General features: G+C 35.7%; 1 protein-coding gene across 1 annotated transcript in view; it reads left to right on the forward strand.

Moving 5' to 3' along the window:
* Window positions 1-5,006: 5,006 nt before the first annotated feature.
* Window positions 5,007-20,523, forward strand: part of TCEA1 (transcription elongation factor A1) — a 35,776-nt gene continuing 20,259 nt past the window's right edge. Inside the window, exons 1-2 of the mRNA XM_039868932.1 lie at window positions 5,007-5,199; window positions 13,830-13,892. Coding sequence (XP_039724866.1) covers window positions 5,137-5,199; window positions 13,830-13,892 — 126 coding nt within the window. The 5' untranslated portion in view covers window positions 5,007-5,136. The remainder of the gene's footprint in view (window positions 5,200-13,829; window positions 13,893-20,523) is intronic.

Consider the following 20,523-nt stretch of genomic DNA (forward strand, 5'->3'; position numbering starts at 1 on the left):
AAATAAAATATAAAAACTGTTCTTGGAGTTATTTCTAAACAGAACTTGTCTCTAATCCTAATGTAACAGAAATGTATATGTAAATCAGATTTATCAAATCTTTGACTAACAACTATTTGAAAACGATGTTAACATCACATGTAGGAATGCTGTTTTCTAGGATTTGACGTTTTCAGTGATAATTACTATATTTTATAAATGGAAATACCACTACTAAAAACAATGCTATAAATAGAATGCTGTCATTTGTTTCCATAGACGATTGATATACTAGAATGATGCAAAAATAATAAAAGCAAGGTATTTCATGGCCAACTTTAGGGGTAAGGTTAGGACTGTAATCATCGAGTTATCTTGGGGTAAATGCTGCAGCCACCAGTGCCACAGGCAAGTATTCTTGGAGCAAATGGGAAATTGGTTAAAAAAAATTCTCAAATTTGGTTTTCATTGTTTCTAACCTAATATTTAAGTTTTGTTTGGTGTTTCCTTTTGTCTCTTTTATGTAGGATTTTTAGTGTCGTACTGGGCATACATTTTGTAAAGATTTAATTTGTGACAACTACATAAAATGGGGAAGACAGAAATGTATAGAAGCAGAGAATTTCTGTACTACTGAAGCTAAATTGAGATTGTTTAAGCTAAATTGTCATAATTTTAAAATGTTAATTGTAATCCCCAGGGTAACCAGTAAGAAAATAATTTTAAAATACACAGAAAAGGAAATAAGAATGGAGTAAAAATGGTATACTAGAAAAATCAATCATGAAAGGAGGCAGTAATGGAAAAATTGAGAAATAAAGGTATAAGATACAGAAAAATAATACATAGCAAAATAGCAGAGTAAGTTCTTAGCAGTAATTACCTAAAATTAAATGAAGTAAACTATTCAATTAAAAGGCAGAGATCAGTAGAATGGATTTGAAAAAAGATAGAACTATATGTCTACAAAAGACTCACTTTAAGCTAAAGACATAAATAGGCTGAAAGTGAAAGGATGGAAAAAAGATGTTCCATGCAAATAGTAACCAAAAGAGAGCTGGAGTGGCTATACCACATAAGACAAAATAGATTTCAAGTAAAAAAAATTGCTACAAAAGAACGAGTGCATTATATAGCAATAAAATGATCAATTCACCAAGAAGATATAGCAATCATAAACATATATGCAACTTACAATAGAGTCCTAATATATATGAAGCAAAACCTGACACAATAGAGACTTCAAAAATAGAGACTTCATTAGACACTTCTTTCAATAATGGATAGAACAACCAGCCAGAAGATCAACAGGAAATAGAGGACTTGAACCAACTAGACCTAACAGACATATACAGTACTCTTCATCCAACAACAAAAGAATGCACCTTCTTCCCAAGTGCATGTAGAACATTCTTCAGGACACACCACATGTTATGCAAAATCTCAATAAATTTAAAACGTTTTAAATCATACAAATGTTCTCTTCAACCAGAATGGAAGAAAGCTAGCTATAAATAACAGGGAAACACATGGAAAATTCACAATTGCATGGAAATCAAATAACACACTCCGATACAATAAATGGGTCAAAAAGTAATCATAAATTAGAAAACATTTTGGAACAAATAAAAACAAAAGCATAAGATTCCAGAACTTATGGAATGCAATGAATACAGAACTCAGAGGCAAATTTATAGCTATAAAAACCTACATTAATAAAAAGAAATATCTTACATCAAAAATGTAACTTTATATCCTGAGGAATTGAAAGAACAGAAGCAATCAAAACCCAAAGCTGTCAGAAAGAAAAAAATAGTAAAGATTAGATTAGATATAAGTGAATTCAAAATGAGAAAAAAAACAATTGCCTAAATCAAAAGTTAGTTCTTTGAGAAGACCAACAAAATTGACAAAACTTTAGCTACATTAAAGAAAAAAATTCAAATTACTAAAATCAGAAATTAAAGTGGAGGAATTACTACTGACCTTGTAGAAATAAAAACAATTATAAGAGAATATTATAGCAATTGTATGTTGAAAAATAAGATAACCTAGATGAAATGAACAAATTCCCAGAAGTGTACAATCTATCAAGACTGACTCAAGAAGAAATAGAAAATCTGGACAAACCTATAAGAAATTGAATGTGTAACGAAAACCTCCCGACAAAGAAAAACCCAGGACCAGATGGCTTTATTAGTGAATTCTACCAAGCGTTTAAATAATTAACACTAATCCCTCTCAATGCTTTTAAAATAGAAGAGGATGGAACATTTCTATATGCCTTCCATGATGCCCGTATTACCCAGACATCAAAGCTATTCAAAGACAATTAAAGACCAATATTCTTTATGAGTATAAATACAAAAACCTCCAAGAAAATACCAGCAACCCAAATCAAGGAGCATATTAAAAGGATTACACACTATGACCAAGTGAGATTTATATCAGGAATGTAAGAGTGGTTCAACACATAAAAATCAATCGATATAATCCACCATATTAATAGAATGAAGGTAAAATGTGACTTGATCATTTCAATTAACACAGAAAAGCATTTGACAAAATCCAACAACTATTCATGCTAGAAATGCTCAACAAACGAGGAGTAGAAGGAAACTTCGACATGATAAAGGGCGCCTACGAACCTTACAGTTAACATCATACTCAGTGGTGAAAGACTGAACGCTCTCTAAGATCGAGAACAATAGTGATTTCTGCTTTCACTATTCTATTCAAAATAGCCAGAAAAATTAAGCAAGAAAAAGAAAAAAATGCATTCAAGTTGGAAAGGAAGAAGTCAAACTCTTTTCCAGATGAAATGATCTTATTAAAGAATAAAAATAAACAACAATAAAAATATATGAGCCAGTAAACTCAGCAAATTTGCAGGATACAAGATCAACATACAAAAATAAGTTGTATTTATAAACCCTAGCAATGAACAATTTAAAAAGGATTTAAAAAAAAAACAATTTCATTTTCAATAGCATTCAAAAGAATAAAATATTGAGGAATAAATTTAACCAAAGAAATAAAAGATTTGTATATTGAAAACTACACAATTCTATGGAAAGAAATTAAAGTAGACCTAAATAAATGGAAAGACATTCTATTTTTATGAATTGGAAGACTTAATTTTGTTAAAATGGCAATGGTAAATCTTCACAACTTTGAATTTGGCAATGAATTTTTTAGATATAATATCAAAAGTACAAGCAACAAAAGAAAACAGATAAATTGGACTTTGATAACATAGGTCTGCACATCAGAGACCACTATTAAGAAATGAAAAGACAAGTCACAGAATGGGAAACAACATTTGCAAATCATACCTGATAAGAATCTAGTTTCCAGAACATATAAAGAATTCTCAACAGCAAAAAGACAACCTGGTTAAAAATTGGGCAAAGGACTTCAATAAACATTTCTTCAGATGTACAAATGGCCAACAAGCCTATTATAATATACTCAACACGATTAGTCATTAGGGAATTAAAACCACAATGAGATGCAACTTCGCACTCACTAAAATGGTTAGAATAAAAGTTGGATTAAAAACAAGTGTTGGCAAAGATGGGAAATTGGAACCCTAGTACATTTCTGGTGGGAATGTAAAATGGTGCAGGTGCTTGTGGAAAACAGGTTGGAAGTTCTTCCAAATTAATTACCATATAACCTGGCACCCCAGGCCTAAGTACATACTGAAAAGAACTGAAAATAGGTGTTCATATAAAACTTTGAACACGAATATTCATAGCTGTACTATCCATAGGAGAGAAAATATGGAACAGTGAAAGATAAATGGAAACAATTCACATCTATCAGTTGATGAATGAATAAAAAAAATGTGGTGTATCCATACAATGCAGCCATAAAATGGAGTGAAATACCAACACATTCTACAACATAGATAAACCTTGAAAACATGCTCAGGGAAAGCAGCCAGTCACAAAAGGTCACATATTGTATGACTCCATTTATATGAAATGACTAGAATATTGTAGTTCATAGAGATAGAAAGCAGATTTGTGGTTGCTAAGAGTTGAGGGAAATCAGGGGTGACTGCTTAAAAAGCACAAGTTCTCTTTTTGAAGTGATAAAAATTTTGGAATACTTTTTAGAATGTTAACCTAAAATTAAAAGGCCTCTCAAACAGTTGAGATAAAAAAGAATAGCTATTTGGGAATCATTGATTCAGGCATAAACCCAAGTAGTGTTCGCACTAGGAGAGAAAGGCAAGGAGTATTTATGAGAAAAGGGAGGGGAACAATTACATCAATAGAAGAAATGCATTTCTATTGGTACAGTTAGTTAAGCTACTATGGTGACACTAATGTTAAACAATGTTTTTAATTTTCAATCTGTAGCCATCGGTCCAGTAGTCATAATATCTGCTTTCTTATTGTCTTTGCAAACAGTCCTTTGGGACACAGTGATGCTTTAGGCGCAGGACTGTGTCCAACATTTTGAGTCAGGAAACAAACAAGATCGGGTCTGTCCTTTAAGGAGCTTACAAAGGATTTGAATTTTAAAAAGAAAAAGCTTAAATCCATATTATAATGGGCTATTTAGAGGAATGGGGGAGGCTGCTTTTCAAGGTAGCCTGCTACAAAAGATAAAATGCTTGGGGTCCTACTGACTTTAAAAACTGCCAACGTTCCATTCTCTAAACCCACCTCAGTTCAGAGCTCCGTGGGTTCTAGACCTCTGGGATGTCCCTGGTGACTTCCGCGACGGGTTGAACGCCAGTCAGCGTGGAGGCCCGGCGGGAGGCGAACTTGCGGCAAAGTTGGCCTCGCGGTTTGTTGGCTTTTATGACTGCCAGGCGGGAAACACTACAAACCCGCTTGCTCGTCGCCCGCTTGACAGAGCCAGGGCCAAGTCCGCCTGGCGGGCGCCGGGGCCTGCCGACCTTCCCAGCGATCCGCTGTCGATTGGTAGTGCCTGTACGGCGCGCGCGGAGCTCGATTGGCGCTGCCTGCGGGGGAGGAGCCGCCGCCGCCGCCGGCTTGGTTTGTGAGGAAGGGCCTAGGCCCAGGCCTGCTGTGCTGGGCTCACTGAGCGCCGGAGCTCGCGTCCTGCTGTCACCTCTACCCCAGCTTCGCCCACAGCCCGTCCCAAACGGGCTGGGCGCAGGGGAGACCTGCCGGAGCCATGGAGGACGAGGTGGTCCGCATTGCCAAGAAGATGGACAAGATGGTGCAGAAGAAGAACGCGGTGAGCGCGGCGGGTGGCGCGGACCCCGAGGGAGCCAGGGCACCGGGCGGGGATCGCGGGGACTGGACGCAGTGGGCCCGGGCTGGGTTCGAGGGGGCTCCTGGCCCGCCTACGACAGCTCTCCCTGCGCGGGAAGCCGGCGGGGACACAGCCCGCGCCTTGGGGAGGGCGTCCTAGGGGAGGCGGTGCGGTCTGGCGGCCGCAGGCGTTGGGAATCGGTTCTTGGTACTTGGAAGTTCCTTTCTGGTACCGCCTGATAAACCTAATCAAGGCGGCTGTCCTTCTGTAGTAAGCTTTCGTGTTAGTAAATCCTCGCTAATTTAGTTTAAGAATTGAAGAGTGTAGAAAGCCTTCGCTGTTTCAGAGCATTCATTCTCTTTTCCGAGATCGTTGGCCGACACCTATAAATAACATAAAATAGAGGTTCGTGATCTGCTTTAGACATCAAGCTGGTAAACTGTAAAATCCCTGGATCTTAGTTTTGAAGAAGTCTAAACATTCACTTGATTACCTAAACTACTTACGTGTATGTTTAGCAATTAAAAAGTCCAAATATACCAGTGTACTTGGCAAGTTGCTAAACGTTTTTTAAAAAGTATCTCTTGTTAGATGGTAGTGTGCAAAAGAGCTACGACTAAAATACACAATGTATTTTATGACTAACTGGGGTTGTGTTGGTTGATGAATTTGGACAAATGTCATTGCTGGCTACTTTCTAAGTGGTTTGCAGTTAATAGTGGAGGCATTATCTTGTTATTGATAATGTGTTTATGTGAACATGTTCTCTTGTGGTTTGTTTGAGGTCTTTCAATTTCTACATTTTTGTCTACCTATGTGTGCCACTTTCAGTCCCTTGGTTCAGAGTCCTCTGTTTTCTGCTAAACTTCCACAGTTGTCTTTAACTGAATTCGTTCCACCATGCTCAGCACATTTTCAGTATCCATGTACCTGAAATAACTTATTCTCAGCTATGAAATGAATTCCATGACAAACTAATGTGAAGGAAAAAAGGGATGCCCTGATTTGTACAGCTCTTTGGAGTTACAAAGTATCTGTGCATTTTTTTTTTTGAGACAACAGCTGCGGCATATCTATTTTACAGAATAAGAAACTGAGTCAGAGAGATTAAGTAGTTCATCTATTTAAATTAAGTACTGTGCAACTTGAATTAAGCCAGGACCCAAACTTTCTACTGGACAGCACACCAGAGCAGGAATAGTGTTTAACACTGAATTCTTAAGACTGCATAGAGTCTGTTCCTCTTTTCTTTTAACAGGTGCATTGCCCAATGTTTAATTTCATACCCTGTTAATCTATATTTGCAATTTTGGCCCTTTAAAGTATTTCCTGTTTGTTTTCTGTTCCAGATGTTACTTATGCCATTTATTTTTTTCTATTGATAGAGCCCTTTTATTCCCCACTGCAACTGATAAATTCTGGTTATTTTGTGAGTTCTGGTTATTCCGTAGGCTGAACATTTTTGTTATTTTGTTTAAACTGGAAAGTTTTTTCTTTGCCTGGAGATTCTCAGACTTCCCCAGTAGAAACTCCCAGGAAAAAAGACTGTTGGGTATTTTTTTTTTTTCTCTGACTCAGGCTATAATGTATATCTTTAAATCATTTAATTCATTAGGTGTTTGTTTTTGTTTGTTTCCTTGAAGACCAGTTTGCATTTATCTGCAGTTCTCAAATTATAAATGCATTTTCAGATTTTTAGTATGAGTGTGGGGGAGAATGAGGATAAACTCTACAGATAATCCTTAAATCTCATTTTCTCAAATTTCATTTTTCTAGTAGTTCAGAACTTCACAAGTATGAAAATTTGCCTCCAGAAAAACAAAAATAAAAACACATGTTCAACCTACAAATAACTTTTAAAGTATTCAGTAATTGAATAGAAGACGTTCTGGAGATTGTTGGATTATGGTAGATTAGTTTCTCTTAATTTGTGGTTTCCATATTTTCTCAGAGCTATTTTAATATTATTTTTATACTATTAAAAAATAAACTGCTTGAAAAGTAGTAATTGTCCTCTGAATTGACAAGTTTAAGTGCTGCACTGGATATTGTTTTAATAAAACCTCAGGTGTCACATTTAAGTAATTAAAAAAAAAAAACCAGCTACCATCTTTTAAATTATTCTGTGCCAGGCATTCTGAGTACTTACCTACCTTATCTCATTTATTCCTGACAGTTTTGCAAGGTAAGTATCCCCATTCTAAAAATTAGGAAAGGAAGTATTTAGAAAGTGAATTGTCCTAAGCCAAATAAGTAGATAGTAGCAAATGAAGTTGTGAATTAAAATCTTTTTTCTCCAAAGCCGGTAGTACTCTCTGTTAAGCTTCAGTGCCTCTACAGAAGACCCTTGCATCTGTTTTTGAACCTTGCATAGTATCAACAAAAGGTCTCTGCCACCAATCTAGTGCTAACAGGAGTCCCCAGTTTGGGGTGCATTGAAGGGAGAAACCTTATTCAGGTGAAGCAGCTCAAGTGAAACAGGTTGTAAGCCTGGAAAAGGCTGTCTTGGGTAGAAACCAGAAATGTACTCCACTGAGACAAACGAGAAGCTATCTTATATAGAGAAAAGTGTTCATCCCAGGGTCCTGATTGGCCTAATTGCATGCAAATGAGGACTCCATAGTCACACAGTTTGATTGGTTCACATTGCAGTATTCTGATTGGTAATTATAGAGCAGCTCTGATTGGTTGGTAAAGATGCAAATAAGGATATAGTTGTCTATCTCTGATTGGATGGAGAAGGTCTCAGTCCCATTGGTTGAAATACAATACCAGGAGCTTCTTAGACAGCAGAACACAATATAGAAGGGTTTGGTGGGTGAATCTGCGGCTTTTTGCTGGGATGTAGTGTAGGGGAGAGGCCTTTTAAACAATGGCTGTTAGACTCCAATTATGAAATTGGGCCCCATTAGCCATAAGGATTCCTTCTCATGGTTGACAGTGGGTACAATTAAATGAATATAAGACCTTGGGGGCAGACAGATTTCCCAATCAATATCCTGACCTAGTACTACCCAGAACGTTGCCCCATGGGTATACTTGATCTTAAACAGTATTAGCAGTTTTATAGGCATCCACTCCAAGGCCTTGATGAACCACATAAGTTAGTGTCAAAGATTCCAGTAATAGCTGTTTTTGCTTAGCCTTTTTTCTTGTCATTTTGACTTGATGCCAATAAGCAAGTCTAATTCCTAATCTGTGTTCAAATTCCGGCACTTCTGAATTTTGGCTGTGGGCTCTTAGGCAAGTTCGTTAACATCTCTAAATTGTTTTTCTTGATAGTAAGTTGGAGATAATTTAGTGAATACAAAATTCTTTCCCGTGGCTAGAATATAGTTAATGGCTAAAAAACCTGAATTGTCTGTGTAGAGAATTTATGATACTAGACTGTAGAAGGAAGAGTGAGGTAAGAACTTAAAATTTTCAAGTTCATGGAGAGATTTTGTTAGTTTTGTTGAGGTTTGTTTATTTTGTTCATTGAAGGCTCAGGGCTAGGTGGAATTAAATTACAGGGAGAGAATTTGAAATTAAATGTTGGAATTTCCTAGGAGCTAGGATTCCTGAAATGTATACATTTCTAAGTCTTCTCTTACTTGGATTGAGAGGAAAAAAAAAACACCTTTGTTTTCCATATAGGAGATTGATTAGCATAAATCAAAATTTAGAATGATTACACAATTTTTTGTAACAGCTTTATTGAGATAAAAAAATTCACCCTTTTAAAGTATACAATTCAATGGATTTTAGTATATACACAGATTTGTGCCACTATCACCACTACCTAATTTTAGAACATTTTTGTCACTCCAAAAAGAAATCCATAAAGTAACCCATTAGGTAGTCACCATATCTCCCCCTTCCTCTTAACCACTAATCTACTTTCTATTTCAATGGTTGCCTATTCTGGACATTTCATATAAATAGAATCATACAGTATGTATTTGTATAAGTGGTATCATATAACATGTGGTCTGTGACTGGCTTCTTTCACTTAGTGTTTTCATTAACATAGCGAGTTTCAGTACTTTATTCCTTTGTATTGTTGAATAGTACTCCGCTGTGCCGGTAGATATACCACATTTTGGGCTGTTTCCACTTTTTGGCTATTATGAATAATGCCGCTAAGAACATTCTTACGCAAGTCTTTGTGTGGACATACGTTTTCATTTCTGTTGGATATATACCTAGGAGTAGAAATGTTGGGTCATATGATAACTGTTTAATCTCTTGGGGAACTGCCAGACTATTTTCCAAAGTTGCTGCACCAGTTTACGTTCTCACCAGCAATGTATGAGGGTTCTAGTTTTACCACATCTTCAACACAGGTTATCTCTTGATTATAAACATTGTAGTGGTTGTAAAGTGTATCTCACTATGGTTTTGATTTGATTTCTCTGATAACTAATGCTGTTGAATATTTTTCATTGCTTGCTGTCTATTTGTGTATCTTTGGAGAAATGTCTGTTCAAATCTTTTACCTAATTAAGTGTTTGTGTTATCAAGTTGTAAGAATTCTGTATATTCTGAATACTCGACCCTTATCAGAGATGAGATTTGCGTGTATTGTCTCCCATATTTTGAGTTGTCTTTTCACTCTCTTCACAGTACCTTTTAAAGTTCAAAAGCTTTTAATTTTGATGAAGTCAAATTTATATATTTTTTCTTCTTTTGCTTGTACTATTGATGTGGAATAACTACAAATTTGTGATCATGTAGTAAAAGTATAATATGTTTTAGGCACTCTGTTTTAATACTTCATATGTGTTATATTACCTCATATGACTATTTTTACTACTTTAGGTCAGTATATTGTGTTCACCTACGTAAAAAGAAACTGAAGCCTTAAAAGAAAATGGCAGCACATGGATTTTTAATCTAGATCTCATATATATAGCCCATCTCCTTAACTGTATATTGTATATTACTCCCTCCTTCTTACATCTCCTTGAGGAGAAGGAAGTTGGTATCCTATATAGTCTTGTATATACCGGGTACTCAGTACATGTTTGAATACCATATTCTGTAAAGTACTTATTTCCATTGACAAGAGTACCGAAGATGTAATAATGTAGTGCGAGAGCTGTTGTTTATTTTTCAGCCAGTACTGTGAACTAAATTTGACTCTGGAAGTCAAGGTAGACTCTTTCTTTCTCTTGCATCATTATCTCTAGGAGATGCTGCAATCTAATAGACTTGACCTTTAGAGGCAGGCGATGATTGAGCAAACCTATACTATAGTTTCTTGTTTGGTAATGCTATTCATCTGAGTTCACAGAGCAGAATTGCCACCTGTGGACCTATGGACTAGAAAGAGCAGTTGTGTAAGGGTTAGGAATGGTAGTTCTTGTCTTTTTATAGTACTCATTGGTATGACCTTGGGCAAGTCACTTTTCTAAGTTTCTTTCTTCCTATAATTGAAGGTTTGAAGAAGATGCTCAAAGATTTCTGTTGTTTTAAAATTCCCTGAAGTCAAAAAGGATTTATGTCTTGCTTACTGCTGTATCCTTAGTACAGAGCAGATCTTGGGCAGAAGAGTGTAATTTGATAGACCTGCGTAGATCTAGCCTTTTCTAGTTAGTAATCATGTGACCTTGTTCCAGTCTACGTTATCTGAGCTTCAATTTTCTCATCTGTAAAATGGGGATAATAAAATTACTTACTTATGTAGGGTATATTGTGAAGATAAAATAATATATGTAAAGTATTTAACACGATGCTTAGCACATTCAAAGTTTTTGTCACAATTAATATATAATTTTTTTGCCTTTTTTTCTTGTTCTGATCATCATAATTTATTTCTTAAAGAACCTTGATTGAAGTATTCACTTTATTTGGTTAGAACACAATGTAATTATGATAAAGATCATAGTTTTATCCCATGAGTATTATTTAGCTTTTCCTTCCTTCCATAGCCTGTATCTCTAACTCAATCATCACCAAAGAGATCTGAGTAAAAAGAGAGAGCATGATGAAATTAATGCAAATCTATTGCTTCTATTTGGAAAACAACTTAAATTTTGTATGTGACGGCATTATGTAAGTCTAAGAAGGGAGACCCTGCTTTTAAAGGGACTTCTAGAAGTGTGAGTTTTTAAATCTTCCTTTCTAATTGATCCTAGGTCAGAAATAGATCAGAAAATGCATATTGAGACATGAGTAGAATAAAAAAGTCCATGGTAGATGTAGAAGATTGCTCCATATTTGAGAATTCCAATTTTTTCAGATTTTATAAAGCTAATTTGACATATACGTTTTATATTGCATAATATCTTCATCTAGGTCTGGGCAGTTTTCAGTGATCATATACTAATATTTCTGTAGTGAAATGCTATTTAAGTGGAATAAATAGAACGTAAAGAGCTTTTCATTTGTTGAAATTATGCGTTGCTGTCAAAATGAGTTTATAGACAACCTATGAGAAATCTTTTGGTTTTCAAAGGTTTTTGGTTTGGGGACTTGCGGCAGCTGTCCTCAACCTTCTTGGCACCAGAGACCAGTGCTTCTATAAGAATCTAATGCCTGATGATCTGAAGTGGAGCCAAGGCGGTGATGCTAGCTCTGGGGAGCAGCTGCAAATACAGATGAAGCTTCGCTTGTTCACCTACTGCTTACTATCTGCCGTGCGGCCCGGTTGCTAACAGGTCACGAACCAGTACCTGTCTGCAGCCCTGGGGTCGGGGACCCCTTCAATAAGGGATTGAAGACCTCATTTGCTCACAAAAATGTCATGCATGTAGAAATGCTTGATAAATGGTAAATTTAGAGTCATTATTAGCTTTTTTCTCTAACAACTGTTATATTTCACTTTTTTCAGTTGCCTCTAAATAAAAAGAATATAGAATTTTAAGATCAGAAGTGAATCATTAAAATACTTTATAATAACCTGTTTGATAGTTTCTATTGAACTTAAGTTTTTATTTATGAGGTAACGGGTTAAATTAAAATGATGTTATCTGTTTGTTGCTAGAAGAAAAGTTAATACTTTGTTATTCTCCATGCCCACGTCTAATGTCTGTCACCTTTAAATGGAAAAATTATGGGACTGGAAGCCTTAATGTAATTTTATATTTAAGAAATATGATACCATGAGATTTCATGCTTGTTTCTTCCTGTGGGGTGCATAATGAAGGATATGCTCTGTATTATTGATCTTTAGGGTATGTAGTTTTCATATTTTAACATTTCAGAAAGTAGAATTAATTACATATATGTTGGCCAGGTGGCTGCTGCGATGTACTTTCATAGGCAAAACATCAAAGCCAGCATCAACATTTGCAGAATGGGTGTTAGCGCTTGCAAGAAAATCTGAGAGATATTAGTGAAGTACACTTTGAACCTCTGAGGAACCAAATGGTTGAAAAGCAGTGGGGGTGAAAACAGCTAGCTCTACACACTGCAAAGGCAGCTAAGAACTAATAGTTTTTAGCTCTTTTATAGATTCTTTTAGGAAATGGTACATTACTAGTGTTTCTGATCAAACTTTTTGTGGGATAAAAACATGTTATTAAATCTGAGTCCAAAAGTGATTCATAAGCCTTGTACTCTGAATATGAAGTACTTTTAGAAACACCCAAGCCAATTTGTTTTGTTTATGTTTTTCTCTTTATATATGTGAAAGGTAATATATGATAAAACTTCCAAGTCTAAAAGAATTCTTTCAATAAACAAAAGTTAAAAGTAGTAAAAAAACACCATGATAGTTTAATAGTTTTTTTTTAGTAGTATATAGAATATTGATGTGTCTATAAGTAGTACATTAAGTGGATATTAGACTAAATAAAACGTGATTAAGTGAATGTATTTGATTAAATCTATCAAATTGAAATATTCAGCCACGAGCTGTAGGTGGTGCTGTTGCTTCTCATTTAATTCCATTCTTCTTTTAACTTTAGGTGCTTTATGTAATTTTTCCATAAGTCTTATTTTGTTCTAGCTTCATCATCTGTATGGGAGCCTTTGATTCTAGATGGGGACAGGCAATGAACAGGCCTATAAGCTTAACATAAATCTTAATTCCAAATTTTCTTTCAGAATTTGCTTTTTATTACTTTGCAAGAACCAGATAGACGGTAGTTCTTGTGACAGGCCAGTGAGATACAGAGAGACCTCATGAGAATTCTAGTAAAGAGATATCCTTTCCCACTCTCCCTGTGTGTGAGCGAATGCTAGAGGTGCCGAGCATCTTCTAACCCCAATTCCCACTTTATCAGACAGGTGCTCTCCATGGAAGTTTGGGGTATATTATTATAGTACCACAGTAAAGAATACGTTTTACATTTCTGCTTGGAACACATATAAACAAACACTATCGAAAATGAACTTTTACAAAACAGTATTTAACAAGTGCCGGTTATAACCCATGAGATGGATTTTATGATCCTCTAGTAAATTGCAACCTCTATTGGAAGATATCTATTCGTCTATGTCTCTGTCTTTCTGTCTCTTTCTGTCATACATATATGTGTGTATGTACACATGTGTGTGTGTATATGTACCATTCTCACTTGTATAAGTGACCCATAGTGAGTTGTGGATAGGAGAATATAAAGTTAAATCTCTTGTTCTTGTTTTACTATCTGGGAAATTCAGTATGAAATTATTTTACTTTATAGGCTGGAGCACTGGATTTGCTGAAGGAGCTTAAGAATATTCCCATGACCCTGGAATTATTACAGGTATGTGCTAATATGTCATAATTTTTGAATAGGTCATTATCATAAAGTACTGAAATATCTTCAATACCAATATGTTTTTGGTACTATCTCGTTATATTTTAAGCCATTATTAACTTCTGTTTTTTAAGATAGTAACATAAATCAATAGTCTAATGTTACCATTATAGAAAAATGTTGTCTTCCTCAAGGAGAATAAAACCCAAATCTCTAAGGTTGGCAGTAGAAGTGAAATCTCACTGTGAAAGGAGAATGGATTCTTGGCCCTGATTTGATCTCCCAAGATTTCAGTTTCTTGGTCTGTCATCGATAGCTTCTGCCAGCATGAAGCTAGCTGGCTTCAGGGGTGAGGATGGCAAGGTGTTTCTCTCTCTGCATTTTGCACTGGCCAGCTGTGTACACAATCAGATGTCTAGTAGACATTACTGAAGTCTTATTTTAATGTTCTGTCAAGACTAAAACATAAAAATAAAATTTTAACAGAGCCAACATTTTAAAAAGGAAAGTAAATAGTTACTTGGATCTGGCTATTTTCTACCTCACATTTCTTATTGTTCATGAGTGTCTCCTTTGATATTTCTATTTTGTTAAGTCAAAATTTAGGGAAGAGTGATGGTGGTATGTGAACATGGTTGGGAAAAAATTATATATTTATTTTTACTAATGTCTAAGTGAAACTGAAGAAATGTTTCTAAGTGAAACATTTCTTTTAATTATGAAGACTATAAACCGCAGTTGTATTGGTGGTATGTATGACTATAACTGAAAGAAATCACAGATATTTTAACTTCATATTATAGTTGTAGTTATATTGACATCTGTTTTTGCTCATTATTATGGTAACTGTTACATCTTAATGCTTGATCATATTTAATGTTTTAAATTAAGGAGCACATCTATTAGGTATCACATTTAGGAAAAGACTTTGTAACTGTATATTATGTAATTGGTGTTCTATGTATGTAATTCTATTGTAAAAGCATTCTGAGAAGGTGTCCATACTTTAGATTGCCAGAAGGATTGATGGTGCAAAAAAGGTTAAGAACTTCTCTAAATGTAGACCCGAGAAAGAAAAAAGAAACAAATCATTAAGTCCTGTTTTCTCAGTTCAGATATCCTGTCCAAAGATCATCAACTTCTCTGGCAAATCAACTTTGGGAATAACCTTACCTTTGAGACAGTACCTTACCACTTAGGTGTGGCCTTCTCCTAACAAGCGTACGTGGGGATAACCACATCGGAAACAACATGATACCAGTATTTAAGAGAAATGTGTAGCATTACAGAGGGCATGGAGGTTGGGTAGGGCTATCATTTATAACACATCTTTGATAGTTCTCATATGCTTCATTCCTGGAAAGTCTATGTAGTCCTTTAACAAACATTCACATTTTTATTAGGGTTAGGAACTCTTTTCGGGTGCTGAATAGGTTTGGCTTTTCCCCCTCATTGAGCTTAAAGTCTCATGGAGGATAACTGACATGTGAACAAACAGAAAGGTATTGTAGATGTCTGTATAGGATTCAGTTGTCAGGTAGAGCAGGTAGAACCACTAAGAAGTTTACTTCTTAATCTGATGACTTAATCTGGGAGGCTCAGAAAATCCTTCATATAGGTGATAAAGTGGAAACTGAGTCCCAAAATATGAATAGGTTCTCCTATTCAGCAGAGAAAACAGTATATAGAAGTCGTGTGGCATATTAAGTTAATATTAAGTAAAGACAAATCAGATACAGGGTTGAATTCATAGGCAGCTTGGCATACAGGACTGCATATGCCGTCCTGAGAGCAGTCTTGCCGAAAGCCTATGGTGCAGGGGAGTGCATGACTATATTTGCACGGTGGAGGAAACCGGAGGCTGGAAACAGGAAAGCTTGTTGACTAATGATGCAGTTACTCAGGGGAACAGTGATGAGGTTTTGAACTAAGGTAGTAGCAATAGAAATGGAGAGGAGTACTTGTTAATGATGGACAAACTACAAGAATTAGTAGCTGACCAGATCAGGGTGAACGAGAAGGAAGTTTTTGCTATGGTGACTGGGTAGATGGTGACTGAAGTTTTTGCTATGGTGACTGGGGAGATGGTGCCATTTAACAATATAGAAAAATTCAAGAAAGGTTATGTGGTGGGGTTGGAATGAGAAGGAAATAAAGATGAGAGGTTGAAGAGATAAAGGATAAGTTTGGATCCATTGAGTTTTGCGATGCTTGTGGAACAAATAGTTGTAGATGTCTGTTAGGTAGTTGTGTGCATATATCTTCTAGAGCAGTATAGAACTTTCTGCAATGATGGAAATGTTTTTTATCTGTGTTGTCTAATATAGCTGCTAACCACATGAGACTACTGAACACTGAAATGTGACTGAAGAACTGAATTTTAAATTATTTAATTTTAATGAATTTTAACTTAAACTGGAATTTGATTTAAAAGCAATATGTGTAAAAAGCTCTAGAATGTAGGAGAAAGGACATGTTTAGGAAATATTTAGGAGATAATAGCATAGGGGTGGATAGAACGTCCAGGAGGACAGGTAAACATCTGTTAGGATGTAAAAGACTGGTTAAATTAAATGAGAACTGAAGAGTCCATTGAAGTTTACAATTAGATAATAGGAAACTTTTAGCAATGATAGAATAGAAGGCTAATTGGTATGGGTTGAAGGTAAGGATGTAAACAGGAAGGCAAATAATATAATAGATTGGGATAGTTTTATAAGTTTTTATGTATAGTGGAATCATTCATTCAGTAATTATTAAGTCCTTGCTGTGTGCTAGGTATTATTCTTCATGCTGAATGTAGTGGACAAGACAAAGTCACTGCTCTCATGGAACTTAGTGAAAAGGATAGTAAACATATCTGTATATAGCTTTCTTTAACAGCTTTATTGAGATATAATTTGCATATCATATAATTAATTCATTTAAAGTATGCAATTCATTAGTTTTTAGTATATTCAGAGAATTCTGCTACTATCACCACAGTCAATTATAGAACATTTTCATCACCTCAAAAAGAAACCCTATATCTTTTAGCAGTCATCCCCATTTCTCCCAAATTGCCTCCTCCTCTCTGCCCAAGGCAACCACTAGTCAGTTCTGCTTTTTGTCTCTACAGATTTGCCTATTCTGGAGATTTCATATCAGTGAAATTGTGCAATACGTGACCTTTTGTGTCTGCCTTCTTTTCCTTAGTATAATTTTTCAGTTTTCGTCCATGTCAAAGCATGTATCAATACTTCATTTCTTTTTATGGCTGAGTAGTAAATATTCCATTGTATGGATTTACCACATACCACATTTTCTTTACCCGTCAGTTGGTGGACATTTGGGTTGTTTCCACATTTACGGCTATTGTGACTCACACCGCTATGCACATTCATGTACAAGTTTGTGTGTGAACATGTTTTTGTTTCTCTTGGGTAGCTACCTAAAAGAGTTGAAATGCTTAGTCATATGGAAACTTTATGTTGAACATTTTGAGGATCTGTCAGTCTGTCAAACTGTTTTCCCCAGTGGCTGTACCATTTTACATTCCCAACAGCAAGTAAATGAGGATTCCAGTTTTTCCACATTCTTGTCAACACTTGTCATTATCTGTCTTTGATTATAGCCATCCTAGTGGTTGTGAAGTAATACCATTGTCGCGTTGATTTCCATTTCTCTACTGACTGATAATATTGAATGTCTTTTCTTGTGCTTGTTGACCATTTCTTTAGAGAAAAGTCTGTTCAGGTCTATTGCCTATTTTTTAGGTTGGATAATTTGTCTTTTTATTATTCAGCTGTAGTAGTTCTTTATATATTCTAGGTATGAGTCCCTTATCAGACAGAAGGTTTGCAAAAATCTCCCATTCAGTGAATTCTCTCTACTTTTCTTAGTGGTGTTCTTTGAAGCACAAAACTTTAAACTTTTGGTGTAGTCTTATTTACTGTTTTCTTTGGTTGCTTGTGCTTTAGGTGTCATATCTAAGAAACCATCGCAAGAGTCATATACTTAGATCCGTGGTTCATTTTGAGTTAATTTTTATGAGTGGTATAAAGAAGAGGTCCAACTTCGCTCTTTTATATATGGGTATCTAGTTCTACCTTTCAATATTCATTTGTCCAATCAATTGTTTTGATATCCTTGTTGAAAATCAGTGATGAAAATTTAGGGGTTCATTTCTGGATTCTTAAATCTATTCCATTAATCTACATGTTTCTCCTTATGTAGGACCACATTGTCTTGATTACTGTAGCTTTGTATTTAGTTTTGAAATTGGGAATTGTGAGTCCTCCAGCTTTGTTCTTCTTTTTTGAGAACACTTCGGCTATTTTGGATCCCTTGCATTTCCATATAAACTTTAGGTTAAGCTTCTCAATTTCTGTACAAAAGGTAGCAGGTATTCTGATAGGACTTGCATTGAATATGTGTGTAGGTCGATTTGAGTACTTTTGCAGCCTTAACATTTAAGTCTCCGATCTATTAATACGGGATGCCTTTCCATTAATTTCTTTCAATAATGACTTAAGATTTTGTGGCTCTCTTCAAATCATCTTGGCAAAAACTCATGATTTTTTTCCTAGAGCATAGCAATCTGCTTAGTTTCCCTGTGATATTGATAATGTCTATTGATTTCACTACTCATTCCTTTCTGCTTTACCACCAATGTGCAACTGACTCACTAAGTCTGCTTAATGCATTCTCCGTCTTTCCAAGGTAATGTCTTTCTATTTGTATACCTGGTGTTCTATAGAAGCCAGATGGCTAGCCATGGGCAAAGGCATGCATACATTTTCTCTGTATAGAATTTCTTGATGTGTAGTTTATCTCTAAAACTTTTATTAGTCTTGCAATCAAGAAACCTGTTTAACTCTACAATTTCTCATGTTACTTGAGCACAAAACAGTTCTTTATGGCTCACCTATTACATCCTGTAAATCATAATCTGCCATTTTTAGGAAAAATCCAGTCTAGGGAATTCTTAAGAGGCAAATCTAGAGATGGTTATCCAAGTAAAATAGCTTCACAATCCTTTCTTCTGTCTACTTTCTTCTAGTTTTCCTGAAATACTCCCTAAACAACACCTACCTCAAATTTTTCACCTACTTCGGCAGCATTATTTCTTATTCTTTACTGGACAATTTCTTCCTTGGATGAGCATGTTTTTTACATATGCTGCCTGTATTCTCCATATCTGCCTATATTCTCCATATTGGTTTTCTTAGTAAGCAGGAAGTCGTTGACTCTTTAGTGATCAAAACATCCTGTGATTATTTATTTATTTATTTATTTATTCATTTATTTATTTAATTTATTTTTTTTTGCACCTACAGCACCTGGTCTTCCTGGGTGGTCTCCCATCCAGGTCCGACACTGCTTAGCTTCCAAGATCAGACAGGATCGGGCTTGTTCAGAGTAGCATGGCCATAGACTCCTGTGATGATTTAAAAGCAATCACCTTATAGCACAGGGTTAAGTTCATGTTCTTGTACCTTTCTTTGCTCACCTCTGAACACCTTTGAAAATTCCATTTTCTTTGCTAATCCTTGTCAACTCCTAGCTTTAAAAGTATATTTCTTCTTCCACTCATTTAAAAAGTAGATTTTCCTTCAGGCAGTGGTAGTGGGGGTGGTGAGGAAGAGCTGTGAGTGGGTGCTGAGAAGGAGGCTGCAGTCATTGGGGCAAAGGAGTCAGACCTGATGCTGGGTACACCAGCTGCAATAGCAAGCCCTGCTTCTGAGCAGGTAGCTGCATCCACTGGGACAGTCTGGGTCCATAGAAATGTGTGCCTGTGCCATCCAGCCCGGGCACTTGCCTCTGGAAAGTTTTCTACATTGAAATGCCTATTTCGTCAGCTGACAAAATAATAATTTAGAAAATATTAGAAAAAGTTGTAAAAGCATTTTCTTAACAAAAGAAAGTTCTGAGAGCATTTCTTTTCCTAAAAGCGATAAACTACTTTCTGTGGATAAAAAAAAAAAAAAATTCCCCAAAACACTTAATCCTAAACTATTTCGAGACTTTAGATATGCAGAATCCCCATTATCTTTCTGTTACTACTGTACTTGCTTTGCTGGTCTTTTCAAGAGATGTAGGACACTGACTAAATACATATTCTAAATTCTTGAGCACAACTTCTGTCCTGAATCTCTTTGGTGAGTAGATTGAATAATTTAGAAGGAAGCCTTAAGTACCCATTTATATTTCTCTGCCTTAAAGCTTACAGCAGGGGTTCTCTTTTTCACCACTGAGAATTCCTTTTGTTATTCTTTTCTTCCATAGGCCATGCGTTTTGAAAGATTGTCTACTAACAACCTGAACTTACTAAATAATTTACCATTTTTTATTTATCATCCATAATTGGCCTGTCATAGCTTTTGTGTTCTTTGAGCACAATTTGAAAACCATAGGTGTGCTAAAAAGAGCTTGGACTTTGGGGATGAGAAGACTTGAATTAAAAGCCCAGCTGTGCCCATTAGGAATGGTGTGATGCTGGGCAAGTTATTTATTGGTACTTCATCTTAAAAAATAATAATCTCTTCTTCTTAATAATAGGGATAGTGATCTGAACTTTGAAGGGTTGTTAGGAATATTAATGAATATGGAGTTCTCAGCATAATCCTGGCCACATAATATTAACGCATGTTAAATT

Source organism: Pteropus medius, unplaced genomic scaffold, assembly GCF_902729225.1.
Source record: "Pteropus medius unplaced genomic scaffold, Ma_sr-lr_union100, whole genome shotgun sequence".
Classification (NCBI taxonomy): domain Eukaryota; kingdom Metazoa; phylum Chordata; class Mammalia; order Chiroptera; family Pteropodidae; genus Pteropus; species Pteropus medius.